General features: G+C 44.4%; 1 protein-coding gene across 16 annotated transcripts in view; it reads left to right on the top strand.

Moving 5' to 3' along the window:
• Cpeb3 (cytoplasmic polyadenylation element binding protein 3) overlaps positions 1–21,442 on the top strand; it is a 188,642-nt gene that overhangs the window by 166,580 nt on the left and 620 nt on the right. For all 16 annotated transcript variants that reach the window (XM_042262928.2, XM_076562899.1, XM_042262950.2 and 13 more), the window contains one exon: positions 1,559–1,740. In XM_042262928.2, the coding sequence (XP_042118862.2) occupies positions 1,559–1,740 (182 nt within the window). The remainder of the gene's footprint in view (positions 1–1,558; positions 1,741–21,442) is intronic.

Genomic DNA, 21,442 nt, shown 5'->3' with positions numbered 1-21,442 from the left:
ATTAATGGCCGTGTTTTGCAATCCTCCCTTGAGGTCCCTGCTTTTTGTGGAGAGTAACATTGTCCGTGAGGAAAAGGTTAGGTCATCAGAGGATCCAGGGACCTCTGACATCCGGGTACAAGTGCAGTTCTTGTTGCATCGTGCAAGGGAATGGTATGAAGGTGGTGCCTGGAAGCCGCGGCACAGTCCACTTAGCTTTAATCAGTGGTGTCCGGCTGTTGGGGCGCAGGAATCCTGACCGTAATGGACATTTGGGATGGCTGGCTGCTGCTTGCTAGTTCATTTCCTCACCTGAAACCTACTGCTGTGTTGTAGGTCATTCTTCCTATTTATTTTTTTAAATGGGCACTTAGAAAAAAAAATCATATTAGGCAGTCTAGTATAAAAAGAAATTTTGAAGTGCAAAAATAGCCTTTCTGACATGGTGACAGTTTTTCTTATTGCCTTTGCAATTTCATTATGCCAGGCTTTACATCTATCTGTAGAACTCGAGGGTTATCCTAACACACCATTGAGCCCTGCAGAACCCTTGCCTGTCCCCACCAGAGGGTGGTGCTGTTTGCTGCATTGGCTCTGGTCACTTTTCCCTGTTTTCTTCTTTCTAAATGCCATATGTAGGTTTTGAAAGAAAATGGGTGTTTAGGTCACTTCGAGGGGTAGGCCTGAGTCTTTGGATTTAGCAGTGGCCTGAAAGGAATGGCCATGGGCGGAGATGGTGCTTTCAAGTAAACAATTACCTTCAGGCAGTTGCCAGCACAGGTAAGTGCCACATGTCTCTCCAGGGTACCCCAACTGACAGTGGGCATAAGTTTTTAATATCAGACCTTTGGAATGGTCCAATCCCCAAATAACTTCTCTGTAAGCATTTTGTAAATATACCAAATCAAGGCACAGACCATTAGCTTAGACCTATGACGAGATGCAGGGTGCGTGTTTTCACAGCTTAGAAACAGCTTTCTGGCTATTCATTGCTGTTATTATTAACTAGCTTTATTATTTAGAATTCAAGATGAGATGCTGTTTCTCAGTTGGAATAGAATCTACTCTTCATTATCATTTTTTGTCAGTGCCAGGATTTACATTTGTAAACTTTATATCTGTAAACACATTGTCTCTAGATAGAATAAGGACTGGATTCCAGCTGAGCTCTAATGAGGCAGGGAGGCATTAGAAGTTTCATTCAGTCTCAAGCTCTGTAAGTAGATGTTTCTCTTTAACTTGTTAGGCCACCATGAATTGCTTTACCTACCCAGGCCCAGGCCAGTGGGCTAAGGTTTTAAACATTTAAACAATCAGGACAGATTACTGATAGTGTTCCTTTTATATGGCCGCTTTAGTTAGGACTGCATAACCCCCTGTGTAAATACATGTAAGTTATTTTGTATTTTATTTTAAAATATCCAATGAGTAGCTCTTCTGCTGGAGTTGTAAGGCTGATAAGGACGTTCTTCATAAGCCCTCATGTGGGTTTTCTTTTCATAATTAGACTGCATGATCCTCCTTTTCCTGGGTGAGTTGTTCCACATAGTTATACATAGTCGTGTTTATTTTCTTGCAGTTGAACTGGCAATGATAATGGACCGTTTGTACGGTGGTGTTTGCTATGCTGGCATCGATACAGATCCAGAGCTGAAGTACCCCAAAGGTGCTGGGCGTGTTGCGTTCTCCAATCAGCAGAGCTACATTGCAGCCATCAGTGCGCGTTTTGTGCAGCTTCAACACAATGACATTGACAAACGGGTAAGCAACCGTTCAAAATAGAATTGCTGTGGGGAAGAAATGAAGTTTGTGTCGTGCGGCCCTGGGCAAGGCAGTATTTTGTGATCGGAAGACAGCAGCTGCATCTTGCACAGCATTAGGCTGAGAGTCCACAGAGCTTGCCTGAAGAAGAGAGGATCCTTAGTGTTGAAGGGTGGGTGAACCTCCTCCTGCCTTGCTTCTTCTTCTCCCAGGTGAGGAAAAGAAATCTGCAGAATGTAGCGTACCAAACTAGTAGCAATGCCCTAACAAAGATTGAGAGCCGGTCACTTCTTTGACCTTAAAACAAACTTGAATTGACATGTTCAGAAGTATACATAAAAATTTGAACCTACCTTTATTTTTTAATTGTAACATCACACTTGGTAGCAATCACAGGAACCAAATACTATTCCCTTCAGTCTCCTCTCCAGCCTCACATAATTTATTACTCATGAAACACGTGTACACACACACACACACACACACACACACACACACACACACACACACACGCATGCTGTGTTACCTGCCGCTGGGGCTCTGGAGGCGTTGGGTGAACTTCCTTTGATCTAGAGAGGATATGGTGGGTTGAGGGAGTCAGTGTGCTCTGTTGGCTTTGTGAACAGCTCTCCACTGTTGGGAACGTCGGGAGAACGGAGGGTGGGAGGGGTAAATCTAGAACCTAGATTAAAATACACAAAGGAGAAGAACACGAGAAGAGTCTTGACCTTCTGCCATGATTGGCGCAGTGGCTGTTCTTGCTTCTGAATGGAGGATATCCTTGAGGCCCCGACTGGATTAGAATGAATGAAGCAGCCTCCTGTCACAGAGCTTTACCACACCCTCTGTGGTCCTCTTTGATTAGTTGTGTGTGACAGACAATGTTCTTAGCATCTCAGTGGAAATTTCTGTTGGTGATGATGCATTTTTCATGTTCAGCAAGATTGTACTTTGTTAACACGTGTTCTGATCAAACTACAAAAGCCAGCACTTAGAATAAATATTCTATGGTTCCTTGAGAGTAGGTGGCAGTGGTTTCTTTGTTAATTTATTTCTTTTATTTTTACCAAAAACTTTAAATTTTGAATAGTTTCTGAGATATTTGGAATCCTGTGCTCCATAACTCTGTTCATCTTCGAATTAAGTTGCATTAGCTGTGTCGAGGCCCCAAGCTGTACCAGTGCCTTTAAAGTCTTCTAAGAGAAAGTAGCTGAGTAAAATAATTTCATATGAATTTTTATTTTAAACGTTACAGCTATAATGTTACCTAGTACATTTTAACTTAGGTGCATTTTATATATATGTATATATATATATATATATATATATATTTATTTATTTATTTATTTATTTATTTATTTATTTATTTATTTATCAAAGCCACCTTCCACTCCTGTCCCTCCAATTGCTCCCCTAGTCCCTTCCAGAATTTTCCCCTCTCAACTTCATGTGCTGTTTTTAAATTCATTGAGTTCACTTAGTGCTGCCTAGAGGTGCATGGATGTAAAACCATCTACTAGAGCATGGACAGCCAGCCTTTCAGAGACCATCTCCCCGAGGAAAACTGGTGTCGTCGTCCCCCCGCTCCCCAGCAGGCGTCAGTTGTCCATAGCTCCTTTGTCAGGGGTGTGACTCCATGCGCTCTTCCCGTCCATGGTGGGGTTTTGGTTGGCCTGACCTTTTGTACATGTAGTCATAGCCTCTGTGAGCTCACATGTCATGCTCAGTAAATACTTTTTCACTGCAGCTGTCACCGCCTCTGACAGTATCTTTCTGTCCCTCTTCTGTGATGATCCCTAAGCTTTGGGGTTGGATGTGATACGGATGTCCTACTTAGAGCTGAGCCCTACACAGTCTCACAGTCTCTGCATGCCCAACAGTTATGGCGCTCTGTGTTAATTGCCATCTATTGCAAAAAGAAGCTTCTCTGATGAGGACTGACAGATACACTTTTTAGCAGGTATAAGATAAGAATTTAAGAGCAAGTTATTGCTATGTCTACTCAGCAGAATATTAGTGTTATATTCTTTGCTAGCACCTATGACCTAGTCAGCCATGGGTTTTTGAACCAGCTAGTTAATGGTACTAGTTATGAGTTTCACTTTGTGTAGTGGGCCTTCCATTCAACCAGAAACTGCCTGTTTACTCTCATAGCATCCACACCACTGTCACACCAGCGGGCGTAACTTACCAGGCTAATAGTTACTGTTGCTTACAGAGTTCACAGCTGGGTAAAACTCTTGATTACTTTTCTCCCTTGGTAGCATGCATAGACCTTTCCAAATTTGTGAAAACTAGCCAGTAGGGATGAGGCTTCCAGATCAGTACCAGCTTGATTTCTCCATGTCCTATGACACAAGTATGTGGTGTCTGTAGTAATAGTATCTTAGGGGGTGAAAATTTCAGTTGGTAATGGATTTTTCATAGTCAGCAAGATGTCTTGTTAGCATGTGTATCTGAGCAAAGTAGAATATTCCATGGACTTCTTGAGAACAAGTGGTAGTGGTTTGTTAATTAAAATTAATTTTTTTCAGAATTTTGAAAAACTCTGAGTTAATGGCGACTCAGAAAAATGACAACGATTCAACTTTATTCCTGGTTTTCAAGTACCCACACTTCCTCTTTTCTAACAGTAGTGCTCATACAAGACCAAGCTCCACAGAGAGGCACAGTGTCTCTCGGACTCACCCCCAGTCTGTAACTATTGCTTGGTTCAGTCTGAGATGCTCAATAAACTTTTTTGAATTCACACATGGTGCTTTTTGAAGGGTTCTCATCACTCCTGCTGCTGTGGCTGGTGAACCTGCCTGCTCATGATGCCTCTTCATTTGGATGTCTGGTACACTTGACTCAGGCTGCAATCCCATCCATCACTGGTAAACCTGGGCACTAAAGTTTACCTAGAGAACTTTAGGTTCTCATCAGCATGAAAGTAGCTTTCTTTTTTCCCCTCTGAGGATGATAAATGAGAAAAGGTGAGGGGGTGTTTATTGTCATCAGAAATCATTGAGCGTGGCTGAGTCCTTACGTGGCGCTTTCTTCCCTTGGAGCCCCACTCTATCCTCATATCTCTTGTTGGCCCTGACTCTTCTAAAGCCCATCTCCTTCCCTGGAAGGAGTGGGAGCCGACTGCTGTCTTGAGTTGGGCTCTTGCTACTGTTGACCTGTAAACATTGTAGTCCCTCCCTCATCACTATTAGGGCTTCTTGTCCTTGCTTTGCGTGTAACCACACAATGCTTATCTTAGCATTTGGAGTCTGTTAGCTGCATCCTTCATAGATGTGTTTTAGGCTCGTTCATACTTCTATTTCTACTAAACTTTAAATTTGAGCTTTCTCGGGAGCTGCCACTATATAAAGCACATTTGTATTTCCTTAGAGAGAATGTCTGTCATAGGCACCCCTTTGTCTGCCATAGGCACCCCTTTGTGTTTCCTTAGAGAGAATGTCTGTCACAGGCACCCCTTTCTTTCCCGAGCAGCTCTTACAGGGTGTTACAGTGTTCTCATAGTGAAGACTGTGCTAAAAGTCAAGGGCCTGTGTCCCCCAGTTCCCATAATCCACTTGTGTTGCTATTGAAGATCCTAAGGTGCTGCCCTCTTCTCTTGTGAGCCTGGAGTTACCTCTAAACCCTGACTATTTTAAACAGCGTCAGCCTTCGTCTCTGTTGCCATCCGCAAGGGTATAAACGTAGACTCGATGGGACCATGGCACATTAAAGCCACTCCTGTTGGCAGCCCTTGTCCCTTGCATTGCCCACTCCAGGAGAAGAAGAATGGGGGCCACTGCATAGCAGCTGCGCTTGGCCATCAGGTCCCACAGTCCATTGAGTGTCTGGAACCTTGGGAGTCTGTGGGCGTGTGTGCTCTCATAAGAGATCAATATATTCTGTATCTCGTTCTGTCCACTGAAATTTGTCAAGACATCTCTTGACCATCTATATTTGTTTATTGTTATTGTTGCTAAGATTAAGATTTTAGATGGAGTAATTTATAGAGAAATATGACCTTTGTAGATTTAACTTTTTTCTATCCATCTTAAGAGAATTACTGACTTACCTATCCCCTTAAAACATGTCAGTATTCAACATTCGTTGAAACAGTCAATCCTGTAGCTTTCACACTTTGCTTTCCTTTTCACTCATCCATTAATCTTCTATCTTTGTGGACAGGTGACTCATAACAGCTTTATTGAGCTGTTTTATGATACTCGTATATCTAAAACGCCCCCATTTAAAGAATGTAATTGAAATGTTTTTAGTATATTTGTACCCTTGTGCACCTGTCACCAAGATTGGTTTCAGGCAGAGGTATTTTCACATCCAACCTTGTGTGTGCAATAAGAGGATCAGTTGTGTAGCAGCTCCTGGGGGCAGGTTCACACTGCCTGTATCCTCCACTGGGTGCTGGGGTTACAGTCATGCGCCACCACTTCTGACCCATGTAAAGCAATCGGAATATTTTCATAAGCTCATAATTGAAAAGAAATCACTTCCCTATTTAAACCTTTGGTTACATTCTTCTGCCTATTGGATAAAAGTTCAAACAAATGATAACCTTGAACTTTCCTAAATGACCCTTCATGTACCATGCTTGCTCTCCTTTCCTTCCTCCTTTTCCTGAGCCAGCCATAACTGGTCTTGTTCCCCATCTCTTAGGGGACAATTACCTGGCTAATACCCTTCCTTCAGGCCTCACCTTCATTGTGGTAGTTTTAGGAATGATGTATTCATTGGCACTTATGGCTCCCCCCCCCACATCATCAGATCACATTTTCTAGGCCGTTGTGGCATTGAGTACCAGGTCCTGAAAGTCCATTTACTCTGTTACAGATCACACAGTCCATGTGGGCAGTGACTGTGTTTTTCAGAGGAGCTGTTGTGTACTCAGAATAGGACATGCAATGGACAGACACTGAATATTTATCAATGATTCATCTATTGATTGAACGCTCATTGAGAGGTAGTCCAAATGGGAAACCCCTCTCTTCTGACCTTTGCCCTACCTGTCTGTCCACCACACAACTCTTGCTCAGCTTTTCTTCTCTGCTTGGTTAAGATACTTTTTTGAGTAATTAAAAAAAAATTAGATTTTGCTACTTAGACTATCAGAAAGTATTCTTTGACACATACAGTAGATTAAACCTGGACTTAACATTGGACCTGGGCTGGCCCAGTATCCTTTAGTCTATGACAGGGAAAACTAGATGTTCAGACAGTTCCCTAAGGTACCTCCCAAGTTAGGGCAGGGCTGCCTCAGCTTTGGGGGCTCCTCAGCCGCGCTGCTCAGCTCAGGCCTAATGTTCTGTTTGTTCGTGTGTCTGTCTGTCCCTCTTGTACAGTGCTAGGGATGGGGGTTTTTCCACTGAAATACACCCCTCACCCTTTGGGACCCAAAGAGTCTTCAAACTCAGTTCTTCCCTGGAATCTTAAATGCTCAACCTACATTTCAAAATTATAAGTTTGGTGGTGGTGGTGATGCACACTTTTAATCCCAGCACTTGGAAGGCAGAGACAGGTGGATCTCTGTGAGTTTGAGGCTAGTCTGGTGCATAGAGTGAGTTCCAGAACAGGCAGGATTATACAAAGAAACCCTGTCTCAAAAAAAAAAAAAAAAAAAAGAAAAGAAAAGAAAAAAATTATTGGTGTACCTTTAATCCCAGCACTTGGTAAGCAGAGGCAGGTAGATCTCTGAGTTCAAGGCCTGCTGGTCTACAGAGTGTGTTCCAGCACAGCCAGGGCTACAATAGAGAAACTCATTCTTTGGAAGGGGAAAAACAAACAAACAAACAAAAAAAAACATAGGCCCTTATTAAAGTTTGTGTTTGTTTAGACCAATGGTGCTCAACCTTCCCAACACTGCAACCCTTTAATACAGTTCCTCATGTGGTGGTGACCACCTACCATAAAATTATTTTCCTTGCCACTTTGTAACCATAATTTTGCTATTGCTATGAATTGTAATCTAAATATTTTTAAGAGATAGAGGTTTGCTAGGGAGTCTCAGTCCACAGGTTGAGAAGTTCAGGCAAGTGCCTATGACCTTAGGAAGGCTAATGCAGGAAGTTATGAGTTCAAGACCAACCTGGGCTATGTAATCAATCTGAAGCATCGTGAGACACTTCAAAAATAAAAACAAAGAAAAGCTACAACAAAAGACTTGTACTTGTTTTGGTATTTCAAATAACTTTTCAAGAATATCTGTGTCATGGAACAAGGGGCGCACAGAGCTGCTGGGACAGCCCCCGTGTGTCCCTGGACATACTGGAGCATTAACAAAGTAACTCTGAAAGTCTCCTAGGGCTTTTTTTTTTTTAGAGGTTTTTTTATTTTTACTTTTACTTCTTTTGTAGTCAAGCTATTACTTTATGTTTCAGGCTGTTCTTGAACTCTGACCCTTCGAGAGTGTAATAGGGGATCAGTTATGCCCACCTCCATTGTCCCTCTGGAGAGCCATTGCTCTGTTTAAAAGTACTAGCTTGAGAAGTGACTTCTCCTCCCTTGTGCTGTGATCTTAAGAAAGGTCAGAGGGACGGAGGGGGCAGGGGGGGGCAGGAGTGGGGGTAGTAGCTCACGCCTTTAATCCCAGTACTCGGGAAGCAGAGACAGGTAGATATCTCTAAGTTCGAGACCAGCCTGATCTACAGAGTGAGTTCCAGGACAGGTTCCAAAGCTACACAGAGAAACCTTGTCTCGGGGAAAAAAAAAGAAAGGTCAGAGGGTTCTGTGGTAATAAGAACATCAGCTTAAGTACTTCAGGACATTCCGGAGATAAAGGAAAGGGCAGATGAATAGATGGTTGGGGAACTCCCTAGTCAACACAGATGTTATTCTGGATTATTGATGAACCTGGCCCACTTAAATTGTGCCTAATCATATGTCCACAGCTGATTATTGTCTTTCCCCCTCTTTTAATGTACCTATGTATAGGGGAAATGCTTAGTTGAATATGTAATTAGAAACATTTGACCCAGGCTCAGACAGCTAACACTGTTTGGATGTTAGCCAAGACACGTAGGTGAACTTTAAAGTCCCCTTTTCATTGCCCACTTAACAGACTGCAGGGTTTTTGTTTTCCATCTTGCTTAGAAATAAATACTTTACCTGTTGGTATCTTTTCTCTGATAAAGAAAAGATTTTGAACTGTAACTGGAATGGAAATTACTATTACATTTTGATTGTATTCCTTTTAATGGTAGTTTTGAGAGAAAACTGAAATGGTCTAAAATACCTAAGCATAATCAGAGCAAATGATGACCTCTGGGCTCACCTTGTCTATTTTAATGTGTTTTTAGAAGGGATGCTAATGAATGCTTATGGGCTGTGAAAGTCCTGAAGTCAAGTCTTCTGTGCAGCTCACACCTGGGTCACTGACACATGAGAGACTTCTTCAGGGAAAAAGGAAACCACTGAAAATGGGCACTCTTCTTATATGGGTCTTTTCCTGCTCTTTTGTCTGCTTTATATGATAATGATAGAACAGTATCAAGTATATGCAGGCAGTGGTGGTGCATACCTTTAATCCCAGCACTTGGCAGGTAAATCTCTTGTGAGTTCAAGGCCAGCCTGGTCTACAGAATAAGTTTGAGGACAGCCAAGACTACACAAAGAAACCTCATCTTTAAATAAAAAAAAAACAAGAAAAAAAAAGAAAGAAAGAAAAGAAAAGAAAATGTATAAAAGTCAGTTGACTCTTACTCCATCTAGCAAAAATCTATGACTGGATTGATGGATTGATACTAGCAATCTGTTTATCAAACTCTGAACCCACCCGAACAATTGATTAGCACAACTTGGTCATGTCTCCTGGAAACCTCTACACTGGGTTTGCAAGACTTGGACAGTGTCACACAGTGAACATTGGGTAGTCTCTGTCATTTCTGCTCATAAAAGCTTTTTTACTAGTGAAAAGGATATAGACTAGAATCAGCTAATGTAAGGTCTTCACACACCTACTGACAGACCTTTTTTCTGGTGTGCAAGTGTGTGTGCACACACACACACATAGTTGGCATCAGGTCAACAGAGAGAGAGAGAGAGAGGAGAGGAGAGAGTGAGTGTTTGAAAATTGCAAATCAGTATCAGTATTTAGTAGCACTGATAACACACTGGTTCTGTGACTCTGGTTGGTGTTGGAGATCTTCTGGGAGTTGTTCATTAAAGGCTATAATTAGAATTTTGGGTGATGAAAGGAATCACATATTTCAGACAAGGGGTAAATTTGTTGGTTTTTCAATTTTTAAGCAGGAGGAGGACTCTGGGAAGTAGGTCTGTCCTGTCCAGGGATGTTACTATTGTTAGTTCCTCTAATCTACCATATCCCAAAGTGTTCTCCATAAAACCTGAGTCTCTAGGGACTTGTTTAAAATTTATCTTATGTTTAAAAATCTGTTTGTGCATCAAAAAAAGTTTAAAAATGCTTGCTCAAAGAAGTTAGGTAAATAGTTTATCTAGGACATATTAGCATCTTTCTTGTGCTAACCTTCATTTTGAAGATCCAAAAAAGAGGCACGTTTTCACACAAATAATTTTCCTATTATAAATTAAAATTTTAAATTAGCATATAACATATAATAATTTCATTGTGACATTTTCATACTTTTCTATGATTTTTTTTATCATAGGACTCTTTGGAGATATACCATATAAGGAGAATAATGTTCTAGGGAAAATACTGTGTTTTCAACTTTTTTTCCTCCCATGTTCAAATTACATGGAAGAGTCACACAATTTAATACACAACTGATTATTTTTTCTTCCTCGATCCTTTTTTTTTTCCTAAGTGTGTTTAACCTGACAAGGCTTTTGTAGCTACAGATGATTTGAGTAAGACAAAGGTATTGTGGGCATGTCTTTGATGATTGACAGGGCATTGAAGATGTAGGTGATAATCCTTTAGTATTTATGACTTTTGTGGTATTAAAGATCAAACACAGGGCCTCTTGAATGTCAGGCAAGTATTTTACTACTGAGCTGCATCCCCAGCCCCCCAATTTCTCTTTTCTTTGGTTACTTGAGATTATCTGGTACTTTCTTTTTCAAAGCATCTACAATGGCCCCGTATTATTTTCAAATGCATTTATTCCTTGATAATTTCATGTATGTATGTAATACGAGCTGCCCTGCATGTGCTGGCATCGAACTTGGGTCCTCTAGAAGCATACTACACGTTGTTAACCACTGGGCCATCTCTCTGCCCACATGGTTATAATGCGTTGTGGCTGCTTTGCCCATTGGTGTCCTCTTCCTCTCACTTCCTTTTCATCCAGAGTCCCTCTGTCCATATTCTTTTTGAGACCTGGAGGATCTCATCTATCCCCAGCTAGCCTCAATCTTATTGGTAACCAAAGCTCCTCTTGAACTTCTGATGCTTCCTGCCTCCGCCTCATTAGTGTTGAGATTACAGGCATGTGCTACCATAGTTGGTTTATGTGCTGGGGACCAAACCCAGAACTCTCTGCATGCTATTCACATACTCTACCAACTGAGCTACATCCCTAACCCCTAAAATGTCTTATTTAAGAAAATAAAATTTAGAATACCACTGACAAATAACATTTCCTTTACTACTTTATATTGAGGGCTAGAGAGACTGAGTTTCAATTAACAAAGTTGGGCTTTTTGAATACTCTGGCTTAAAGAACATTGTAATAGTACATACTGTTTGTTTTCATGCTTTTTAAAATCACCTCTTTCTCATTTAATGAGATGCCATCCTTTGTCCCTTTCTTTGCAAGCATCTTAAGTAGTTCACATATTTAATCTTTTTTACTTCTCTCTCTTTACTGGAAACATCAAGCCTGAATTTGCTGAAGACTGAAAGGCATTGTATTTTTAGCTACTTGAAGATTAAGATGACCCAGCAGCCATACTAAGTGAAGTGTTGATATTACAGTTTGTCCCTGGCCAGTCACAGCTGGAATATATAAAATGACCCAATAGCAAAAAGTGTGAGGGCTCTGGGACCTTGTTTTGGATGATTTCTGCCGGGATCTGTGGTCTGGACTCCTGTAACTCAGGCTGTATCTCACTCCTGTGGTCTCTGCTGGGATCCGTGGTCTGGACTCCTGTGTCTCACTGCTATGGTCTCTGCTGGGATCCGTGGTCTGGACTCCTGTGTCTCACTGCTGTGGTCTCTGCTGGGATCCGTGGTCTGGGCTCCTGTAACCTGGCCTTGTCTCAACACTATTACTGTCCCAGCCTGTTCTGGCTCAAAAGCCTCCCAGATATAGCTGTGTCTAATTGGGCCCTTGGGGAGGAATCAGTACCCTAACCCAAGGAGTTATTCTAACCTGGACTTCCTTTCAAACACCGAGACTCTCACACCTTTGATTAGAAAGTCTTTTTCAAGGGAATTTATTTGTGTAGTCAAATGAGATTTTAGAATGGTGTGGAACCTTTCTGTCAAGGCTCTCTTTGCTAGTTTGTGAACTCTGGCTTCTCCTCACCTGTCTTTCTGGGTCTCAGGACTTGTGGTCACTTTTAGTGTGAATACCCTCTTGTAGCATGATCAACATGTTCTTCTCGCTGTGCACAGTAGTGCAGGTCTTCCGGCTTCTCAGGAGGCTGAGGCAGAAGAGTCACAAGTTTGAGGGCAGCCTGGGCAACACAGTGAGATGCAGTATCAAACGAACGTTTTCCTTGTGGTTCATATTTGGGTGTAGACGGGGCTCCTGGGATGACTAGTCAGAAAGAGCATCGTCCTTTTCCTAGCTGCTTACTTTAACAGAGCCCTGGGGATCTGCAAACTTGCGGGTAGGTGCTATCAGCCAGCTCGCTGTCTCTCGGTGAGGGCTTGTTCTTCTGTGGAGGGAGGGGCTGGCAGAAGCCCCTCCTGCAGTGAAGGAAACAGGCTGAGTTGACTCAGCGAAGTGCTCTGTGCCCGGATACCTTAAGGAAGTGAGGCTGCAACAGTCACCTCCCTCACCACAGATTTCGAACAAATGTCTTTGTCCTCCACCTGGTATAGATTTTGTTCCCGGTCCTTGGGTGAAGGTTGATTCATGTTCACATTTCAATCCCATTCCCAAGCAGCATGGAGAAGCCTGGCCGGCGGGCTCACCCGTGTGCCATGTGGGACTCTACTGGCTGTCCTTTCTGTCTGTCATGAACCAGGATTGCCACCAGGTCTGATGACCCGAGCTCCATCCCTGGGACCCACGTGGTGGAAGGAGACAGTCAGATACCACGAGTTGTTCTCTGACCGTGAATTTTTAAAATGTAAGGTTTTTAAAGGCATGATCTTAAGGTCAGAGACCTCACAGACCTCCACACTCAGAAAGCATGGTGGAGGCGATGGCACGGGACCCTGCTGTGCAGTCACACATTTTGAACTATGGGGATGACGTCAGGATCCTTTTAAACCTTTCACCTCCTAGCATCTCAGAATGTGAACAATGGTAAGGACTATCCTTTATAAAGCAAAAGAAAATAAAATTCAAACTATTCCCCCTCTAGATTTTTTTCAGTCTACCCCAGGACATCTCTAAAATTAATAGCTGAATTTGCTATATCTGGAAGGTTGTGGGTGATTTTTGTTGCTAGCAAAAATCTATTTGCACATCGCTGCTTTCATTTCCTAGGTATCCGCCGTCTGCTTTTTAAGCTGCAGGATTTCAGCTCACAGACAGGTGACACTAAGCATTCTATTTAGCTATTCCTGGTACAGCCTATGGATGGGGAACCTGCGTTAGCACTGTGGTGGGCGTGGTAGTCACTGGGAGTATTAATAAGGTGGCTGTGGTTTTTTAGGTCGGGATATATAGTCTGTGATTCAAGCCAAGAAAATTTTGAGTGCATGTGTTAAAGGCTTTGGGTATTCCCATTAAATGATTTTTCCAAGAAGACATGTTGCTCTGTGTGGTAGGAAATGGCCTAAGTGAGCTAGAACCTTTCATGGAACACCCCAGTCACAGTAAGGCCAATCTGGAGATAGAAACCATGATACCTAATCCTTAACTCTGGAACACTTTTCAATTGTTTTGAACTTCAGGTATTAAACACTGCCCTTTTCCTAGCCCTCACACAGTGTATTTAAAGAACCCGATGCATTCCTTCTCATGTCCAGCAGTCCCTACTTTTCCGTCGGTGGCTTTGGTGAAGATGACTTCTCAAAGGCTTGGCAGACCTGTGTGAGTTCGCACTGAGACATTCTAAGTGGGTCCTGTCAGAGCACGAAGGTCCCAGCTGTGCTGATTCAGTGAAGCCGCTGTCAGAATTGTTCCGTGTGAGGGGATACATTTGTTCAGAGTTTCTCAAGCCTCAGGAAGCCCTTTCATTTTGTTTTAAATTATATGTTTGAGTGTGTTTCTGTGTGTGTGGGGGGCGGTAAATATGCATGTGAGTGTAGTGCCCATGGAGGCCAGAAGAGGAAGGCGGATCCCTTGGAGCTGAATTTACAGGCGGTTGTGAGCCATCTGTGGGTACTAGGAATTCAACTCAGGTCCTCTGCAAGAGCATCAAGTGCCCTTACTGCAGAGCCAGCTCTTCCGCCCCAGGAACTTATTTTTAAATGGTAAACTTAGGATGCTTCCTTTGGCCAGAGAAAGCATTTTAACATCGCAGTGGAGAAATGCTTGTCCTGATTGTATCACATATCCACAGTCCTCCTACTAACGAATATCTTGATTAGGAAGTGTTGAATCATATCTGTCTCAGTTGTCAGCTCTGGTTAGCTTGGGTCTGTTGTATTTGCCTTCAGCTATTAAAGATTTTGTGTTGGCAGCTTGTTTATGTTATCATCAGCTGATTTTCTGCATCTCTCTCACTGGCAACTTCCATACATGTTCTGAACCTATCCAAGTTAAAAAAATTTCAAAATTAGTTCTACCTCTTCAGCTATTATAATTCATTCCTGGAGCTATTCGAGAGACTCTTTCTGACAGAGACATGTGGTGTGTCAAGCTCACATTCACAGTATCTCTTGGGAGGCCTAAAGCTGGAGTTTATGCTTCTTTTTGAGACACGAGTCCCAGTGTATAGCCTAAGCTAGCCAGGGTGGCTTTGAACTCACAGAGATCTGCCTGCCTCTGAGAGGCTGTGCTTTCAGTCCTGGAAGTACTGTGGCCATCTAAAGCCATGCTGCAGCTGTCTCTGTCCAGAACTGCTGTCTCCTTTGGTAGCATCACATAGGATCTCCCAGTGAGTCTGGTCCCTCTGACAACGTCCTTTCCAAAGCAGGATGCTCCGAATGAAAAGAGTTGATGGTTCCAACCAAGAGTGTGGCTAGTTTTCCCGTCATTTGGTTAAAGCCTTGTCTCTAGCGATAAAGCACAGCAGTGTCTCAGCTCCTCATTTCTTGTTCCCTCATCTCTGAGCCCTAGAGAGACAACGAACACCCACTACCCCTACTATCCGGTAGTTCACTCCTGCAGAGTGATATGTGTCCAGGTGAAAATGAAGGACCCCACTTCAGAGCTCTGTTTCCCATTTGAGTGGACTCCAGCCTTCCCTGCACTCCCTCCTCATGATCACATGCCTCCAGGTTCTCTTGCGGAACCTCTGTTTGATGTGTTTCTTTTAAGCACAGAGGTGGTGTTGCCTTTGTCTCTTTCCGCTCATACACGAGGGGGCTCTGAGTAGTGTCCCACAGCCTTTCCCACCATGATCTCCACACCCTTGCTTTCCACCTCTCCCCATCTGTGCACTCCCATGTATATGTGCACGTGCCTTCTTCAGGTGCCTTCCTCTGTCACTCCCCACCACGCCTTTTAGTCTCTAAGTTCAGTCTCTCACTGAACCGAGAGCTCACTGTTTCTGCTCCACTGGTTGGCCAGAGAGCCCTTCCCCACCCACCTGCACCATCTGCCAGCACTGGAATCACAGTTACATGCCTGGCTTTTATGTGAGTACTGGGCATCTGAACTCAAGTGTGCATGTTTGTGCAGTAGGTGCTTGGCCAGCTGAGCTAACCACCCCACCCCCGCCCAATTTCCTTCTTAAAATCTTTGGCAAATCTCACAATTAGGTTTCTCCTCTTGTTGGCTTCCTCCTATTTCCAGTTCATGCCAGCGTGACCCTATCTGCCCCGTAAGGCTTATACCTTGTGTTTGTGCTGTCAACTTTTGTGACCAGAGACAAGTCTTCCGTTCATTTCTGTTCAGTTCTGTCCCCTTACTTGGCCTCTTCTCCAGCTTGTCCACTGCACTCTGCCATCTGCAGTCTTCGCTTTTAATTGGCTTCTGTCCAGCCACCTGGAAGCATTCCTACCTTCTCCCAGGGTGGCTAGATATCTGATTGGCTTATTTGAGTGGTAGCTCTCATCAAGGGCGTACAGTCTTTGGCTGCCCTTAATAGAGCTTTTAGACATAAGCCACACTGCAGCTGACCTTGTCCAGTGCCTTGTCTCATTACCACAAACCTTCTGGTCCAGAGAGGGAGAATTCTGCACCTGCCCATGCTCTCCCTGGTGTCTGATCTGCCTCCGAGAGCTACTTAGCCAATTTTTCCACTTGATTTGGGAGGTCAGTATTTTGACTGTTAGAGACAAAGCAAGCATTGAAATCATTTTGTTGATATCTGACATTCTTTTTGTCTCTATAATTCTAGATTAGCTAACAGCTACCTGCAGTCCCCTAGCTAAGGCTCTGCCTCGGGTCTTGCCTGTAGGAGTACGTCATCATGACACCACAGCTTGCAGTGTCCTTTGGCCTGGTCGCCCCATGTGGCTGTGAATCTAAATGTTTCTGGATGTCATTCTTCTGTCCTGTTCCTCTGAGTGTCCTGGAAGTAGAGGGTCAGCTTGGTTGTGCGGTCACTTCTGCCTAGACTGTGGTATTTGGGCCTTTGGGGTGGTCTAGATCTGTCACATGGTTCCTACCAGGCTGCTGTCATCAGTGTCCTGGCTAAATTGACAGTGACTGGCAGAGAAACCAGCTTCTTTTCTGTTGTGTCTCTTTATCAAGAAGAGTAGAATTAATTTGGATAGTTACCTAAAATACCAGCCAGTAATACAGAAGCTGCTGGGATAAGGCAGAAACTAGAGAGTTTGGGATGCCTTTAGGAAGCTTTTATGTTATTAGTTCAGTTTCCTATTTTTTATCTTGTTTGGCTATACATGTTCATGTGTGTGAGTGTGTGTGTGTGTGTGTGAAGGCCAGAGGTTGATGTTGGGGTGTTAGTTACTCTCCACCTTGTATTTTAAGATAGTTATTATCCAATAGCTGTCCTATCCTGAAGAATCTAACTCTAGTACCTAATATGTTCCTAGCCATAAAAGGAATGGGAGAAGGGGAGAGGAGAGAGATGGCTTGGCAGTTAAGAACACTAACTGATGTTCCAGAGGACCTGGGTTCAATTCCCAGGCCGTCCAGTGTCCGATCATGCCAGAGTTTGAAAAAAAAAAAGGAAGAAGGGAGACATGTGACCCCTCTATCCTCTCCTTTCAGACAGCAAGCCCCTGAGAGCCACTGTCCCTTCGTCCATGTTGAGATGGCCCGTGCCTGGCTCTTAGGCGATGGAGGCGGAAGATCAGGAGTTTGGGTCATTCTGGGAATCATACTCAGGCCCTATACTTGTACGACACTGATTTTATCAGCTGAGCCGCCTGTCTGGCCTCAGAAGCTGTTTCAGAGCAACATTATTTTAGAGAAGAGCTGTGTCTTCTCTTCCATTGTTCAGTGATGTTCAGTGAGCCTATAAATATCAGTCACATGGGTAAATCCATTTTGAACAAAATAATTGCCCTCCTGTAGTGGCATGGGACAATCTAAACATCAGTGTCCTTCACGGAGGGTTTCTCTTTCGTGGAAGTCTCTGCACTTCAGATCAACACCTTCCATACAGGTGTCCAGAGAGGCTTTGTAGTCAGCTCTGCTCACCCAAATGGAAGGAGGTCGGGGACGTCTTCTGGAAAGCCTCTCAGAGTTCAGTATTGCCCAAAAGTTGTATGTTTATTTAGGAGTAGGTGCTCTATTTAGACTCCTATTGAGTGGCATTAATGAAGTAAAAATAAAAATGATGAGAATTCACAGACTTAAAGGGCAGTTGGAAGGCTGTAGGAGAGAGAGTTTGAAAGGGTGACAGGAAGTGAAGACTGTATTGTGCTGTCTCATCTGACCTGACAGGGGCGTCATGCCTCCTGATTACCAGGGGACAGAAGGCACACTACATTCCAGCAAGGAGTGCGTGCGTGTGTGTGTGTGTGTGTGTGTGTGTGTGTGTGTGTGTGTGTATATGCTTGCATGCATGTGTGTGTGTGTGTATGCTTGCATGCATGTGTGTGTGTGCATGTGTGTGTGTGCATGCTTGCGTGCATGCGTGCATGTTGAGACGGACTCTTGTAGCTCAGAATAACCTCAAATCCCTGATCTTCTGCCTCCATCTCCTAAGTGCGGGGGTTACGGGCACACGTGTGACCACACCTGGTACAGCACAACATGACCTTTTAAAGATCAAAAGTCAAGGTGTCTTAGAATCAAAAGGGAGAAATGCCTGACCTCTGAAACTTCAGACTAAGGGAGGAAAGTGCTGCAGCAGATAATAAGGCATCAGCTGTGGCTGGCATGAAGGGCTTCACGGCAGCTCTTGCGAAGAGCTGACACGATGCTGCAGACCCTAACAAAGAGTGCCTTTGCAGATGTGCAGTACACAAGCGACCTGCTTTTCTGTATCAGAGACGTTGTCCAAAAAGTGACTAGACCATGGAGGCTGAATCCAGAATATTTGAAAAATTCTCCAACTTAACAACAGAGTGACAGCCCACTTAAAATGAAGAGATTTGAAAGGCCTTTCTCCATCTAGGACATATGCATGGCCATGCTTGGAGTAGGCATGCATGCCTGTCATTCATAGCCCTGAGAACACCAAGACAGTTGGGTCATGGGTTCAAAGCCAAATACTGAAAGCCTATCTTTAAAAAAAAAAAATGGACAATACACAGATAAAAAGAGCTAAATAGCCTCGGTTATTAAGTAAATGCCAATCTTAACCATGTGGGGCCACATCCTACCCACCAGGATGGTTATAACCCCACAGATGGAAAGTAAGTATTGACACACAGAGTCTGGGGCTCTGCTGCTTGGTGGGTTGGCGTGCAAAATGGTTTATAGCTGTGGAGAAGAACACGGTAGTGCCTCGGAAGCGAAACATTGACTGGAGAGATGGCTCAGCATTTCAGAGCCCTTGTCCTATAGGCATGAGGACCAGAATTTGAATCCCAGAACCTGCGTCCTAAGTTTCCCCACAGAAATGTCTGCAATTCCAGCTCCAAGGAAGGCTGAAACAGGAGAGTTGCTGGGACTTGCTGGCCTCCAGGTTACCAAGAGGCCTCCACACATATACCTGCACACAGACACGCGCACAGACACACACACACACACACACACACACACACACACACACGTACATAGACACCTATAAATACCACAGAAACAAATCTTTCTAAGTTAAAATCATATTGCTGTCTGCCCAACTAAGTTCACCCCCAAGTCTCTACCCTAAACAAACTAGAAACAGCAGCTCTCACATGTGTACACCCATGTACATTTCAAGAGGGGTAATCACAGCAGACTCAAGGCAAAAACAACCCGGTGTCATCTACAGACAAGTGAACAAAATGTGCAAGTTGGGTGAAAACGTGTAATGAATACCATTTAGTTACAATGTGCATGATGCAGTGCTGGACATGGAACCCAGAGCCCTGTGTGTGCAGCGTGGGTGAACCTTAAAACCTCATAAAGGTCAAAGAAGCCCGAGGGAACAGGTCTCATAGTATGCAGTTCATTCTGTGGAGTACCCAGAATAGTAAAATGTAGAGGCAGAATATAGAATGGTCCCCAAGGGTGGAGAAGCAGGTAACTGGTGGATCCAGGACTTCCTGTTGAGGTGGTAGAAACATTTTGTAACCTTAGATAGTGTCTGCCCACAGTATGAATGTATTGAGTAGCACTGACTTACTCACTTTAAAATTGTTGATTTGGCCAGACATGGTGGCTCACACCTTTAATCTGGGCATTCTGAGGCTGGAGGGCCTCTATGAATTTGAGGCCTATCTGGTCTACATAACAAGTTCTAGGCCAGTCAGAGCTACGTAGTGAAACCCAGTGACACACCTCCTCTAACAAGAGCACACCCCCTCACAAGGACACACCTCCTAATCCTTCCAAAACAGTTCATCAGCTGGGGACTGAGCATACAAATAAAAGGGTTGACTTGGGGAGATGGCCCAATAAGTAAAGTATTTGGCACGCCAGCGTGAGGACCCGAGTTCAGGTCCCGTATAGTCCTGTAATCCTAGCACTAGGGTAGCGTGGGGAGGGAGGGCAGGAGGTTCACCGAGCTTACTGACTGCCTGTGGAGTCAAGTCCAGTGACAGACCTGTCTCAAGGGACTGAAGTCGGGAACAGGACACCGCCCTCTGCACTAGCTTCTTTACACACTCCTGTGCATATGCGCCGGTGTGCAGAAGTGTGCACGCAACACACACAAATTGTTGTATGCCAGAAAACAGGAGAAGGGGGAGGGCAAGCTTGAGCAGTTAGAGTCCGCGCTGGGACGTCACTCGAGAGGGGAGTCCGGGTGACCTGCAGACTGGCTTGAGTTGGGGCCATTGGAGACAGGAAACAGACGTTTTGCTGAGGCAGCTGAACTCAGTCCTGTAGGTGGAACAGAACCTTTTGACCAAGGAGAGGAGCTTTGTGGCGGACAGTTTCAATGGCACGTGTATGTGGAGAACTAAACCAGCGAAGACGGAGAACCTGGGGCTCAGTAGATGCTGAGCACATCTAAGCAGAGTTTGGCCCGGCCTCAGGAAGCCATAGGAGGTACAGCTGTGCCTACGGGGTGTGGGGCATAGCTCTGGGCGGCCGACTTCACTCACTCATAGGAAATCTATAAAGCAGGACAGGTTTCCCCTCCTGGTGTGCAGATGAGGAGAACAGGTTTCTCATGTGGCCTGGCTGTGAGCTCAGACAGGCTTGACTGCAGAGTCATGTTAGTTTTTGATGCAGAGATTAATATAAGAGGTTTTTAAATCCTACCTGTTCAGTCCTCAGCTTCAGGTGTGTGGGGGGGAGCAGTAAAGACATTTCTCCTTGGGTGGCCGAGAGTGTGAGTCTTCTCATGAGCGTCCTCCAGGGGAAATGTCTGGCCAGCAGATGGACCTGTGGACAGGAGCTCACACTGGGAGGAGACCATAGCCTCTGTGCCCCGCCCCACTTCTTAGCTTCCACTCCCTTGGTGATGAGACCCCTGACTCGTGCCCTCCTAGAGGCTTCTGGGTCAGACAGTTGACCCATCATTGAAGACCAGGCTCCAGCTGCGGGGCTGCTCTTCCCCAGCGTGGCTCCACCTCAGGTGTGGCGGAGACTTGGTCAGCCTCTCCACCTATGTGCTTATTCTGGTGTTCAAGACAAAGAGATTCACACTTCAGTCTTTTTTCTAGGCTCCGGGAAAGAGAAACGTGACAAGCAGGTGTTCTCTTCTTTGGTTCTGAAAGGCTTTCTTGCTGTGTAGCTTGGTTTCATTTTGGTTCATTAAATGCTCCCTAAAGGGCTGTGATAAACACCCGCTGGTCCAGCTTCCGGTGACGGAGAGAGTAAGATGATAAAGCTCACCCAGACTAGTAGGAAGCCTGCTTCTACAGTAACGCCTCGGCATGTCCCCTTGTCCCCAGCCCCCCTGCAGTCCCCAGGGTCCAGTGTAGCCCTGGGACAGGTTCAAAAGCCTCGCCATCACAACAGAAGCCCCGAACCTCCCTTGAGCCTAC

Source organism: Peromyscus maniculatus, chromosome 1, assembly GCF_049852395.1.
Source record: "Peromyscus maniculatus bairdii isolate BWxNUB_F1_BW_parent chromosome 1, HU_Pman_BW_mat_3.1, whole genome shotgun sequence".
Lineage (NCBI taxonomy): Eukaryota > Metazoa > Chordata > Mammalia > Rodentia > Cricetidae > Peromyscus > Peromyscus maniculatus.
This window is presented reverse-complemented; position numbering and strand designations above follow the sequence as displayed.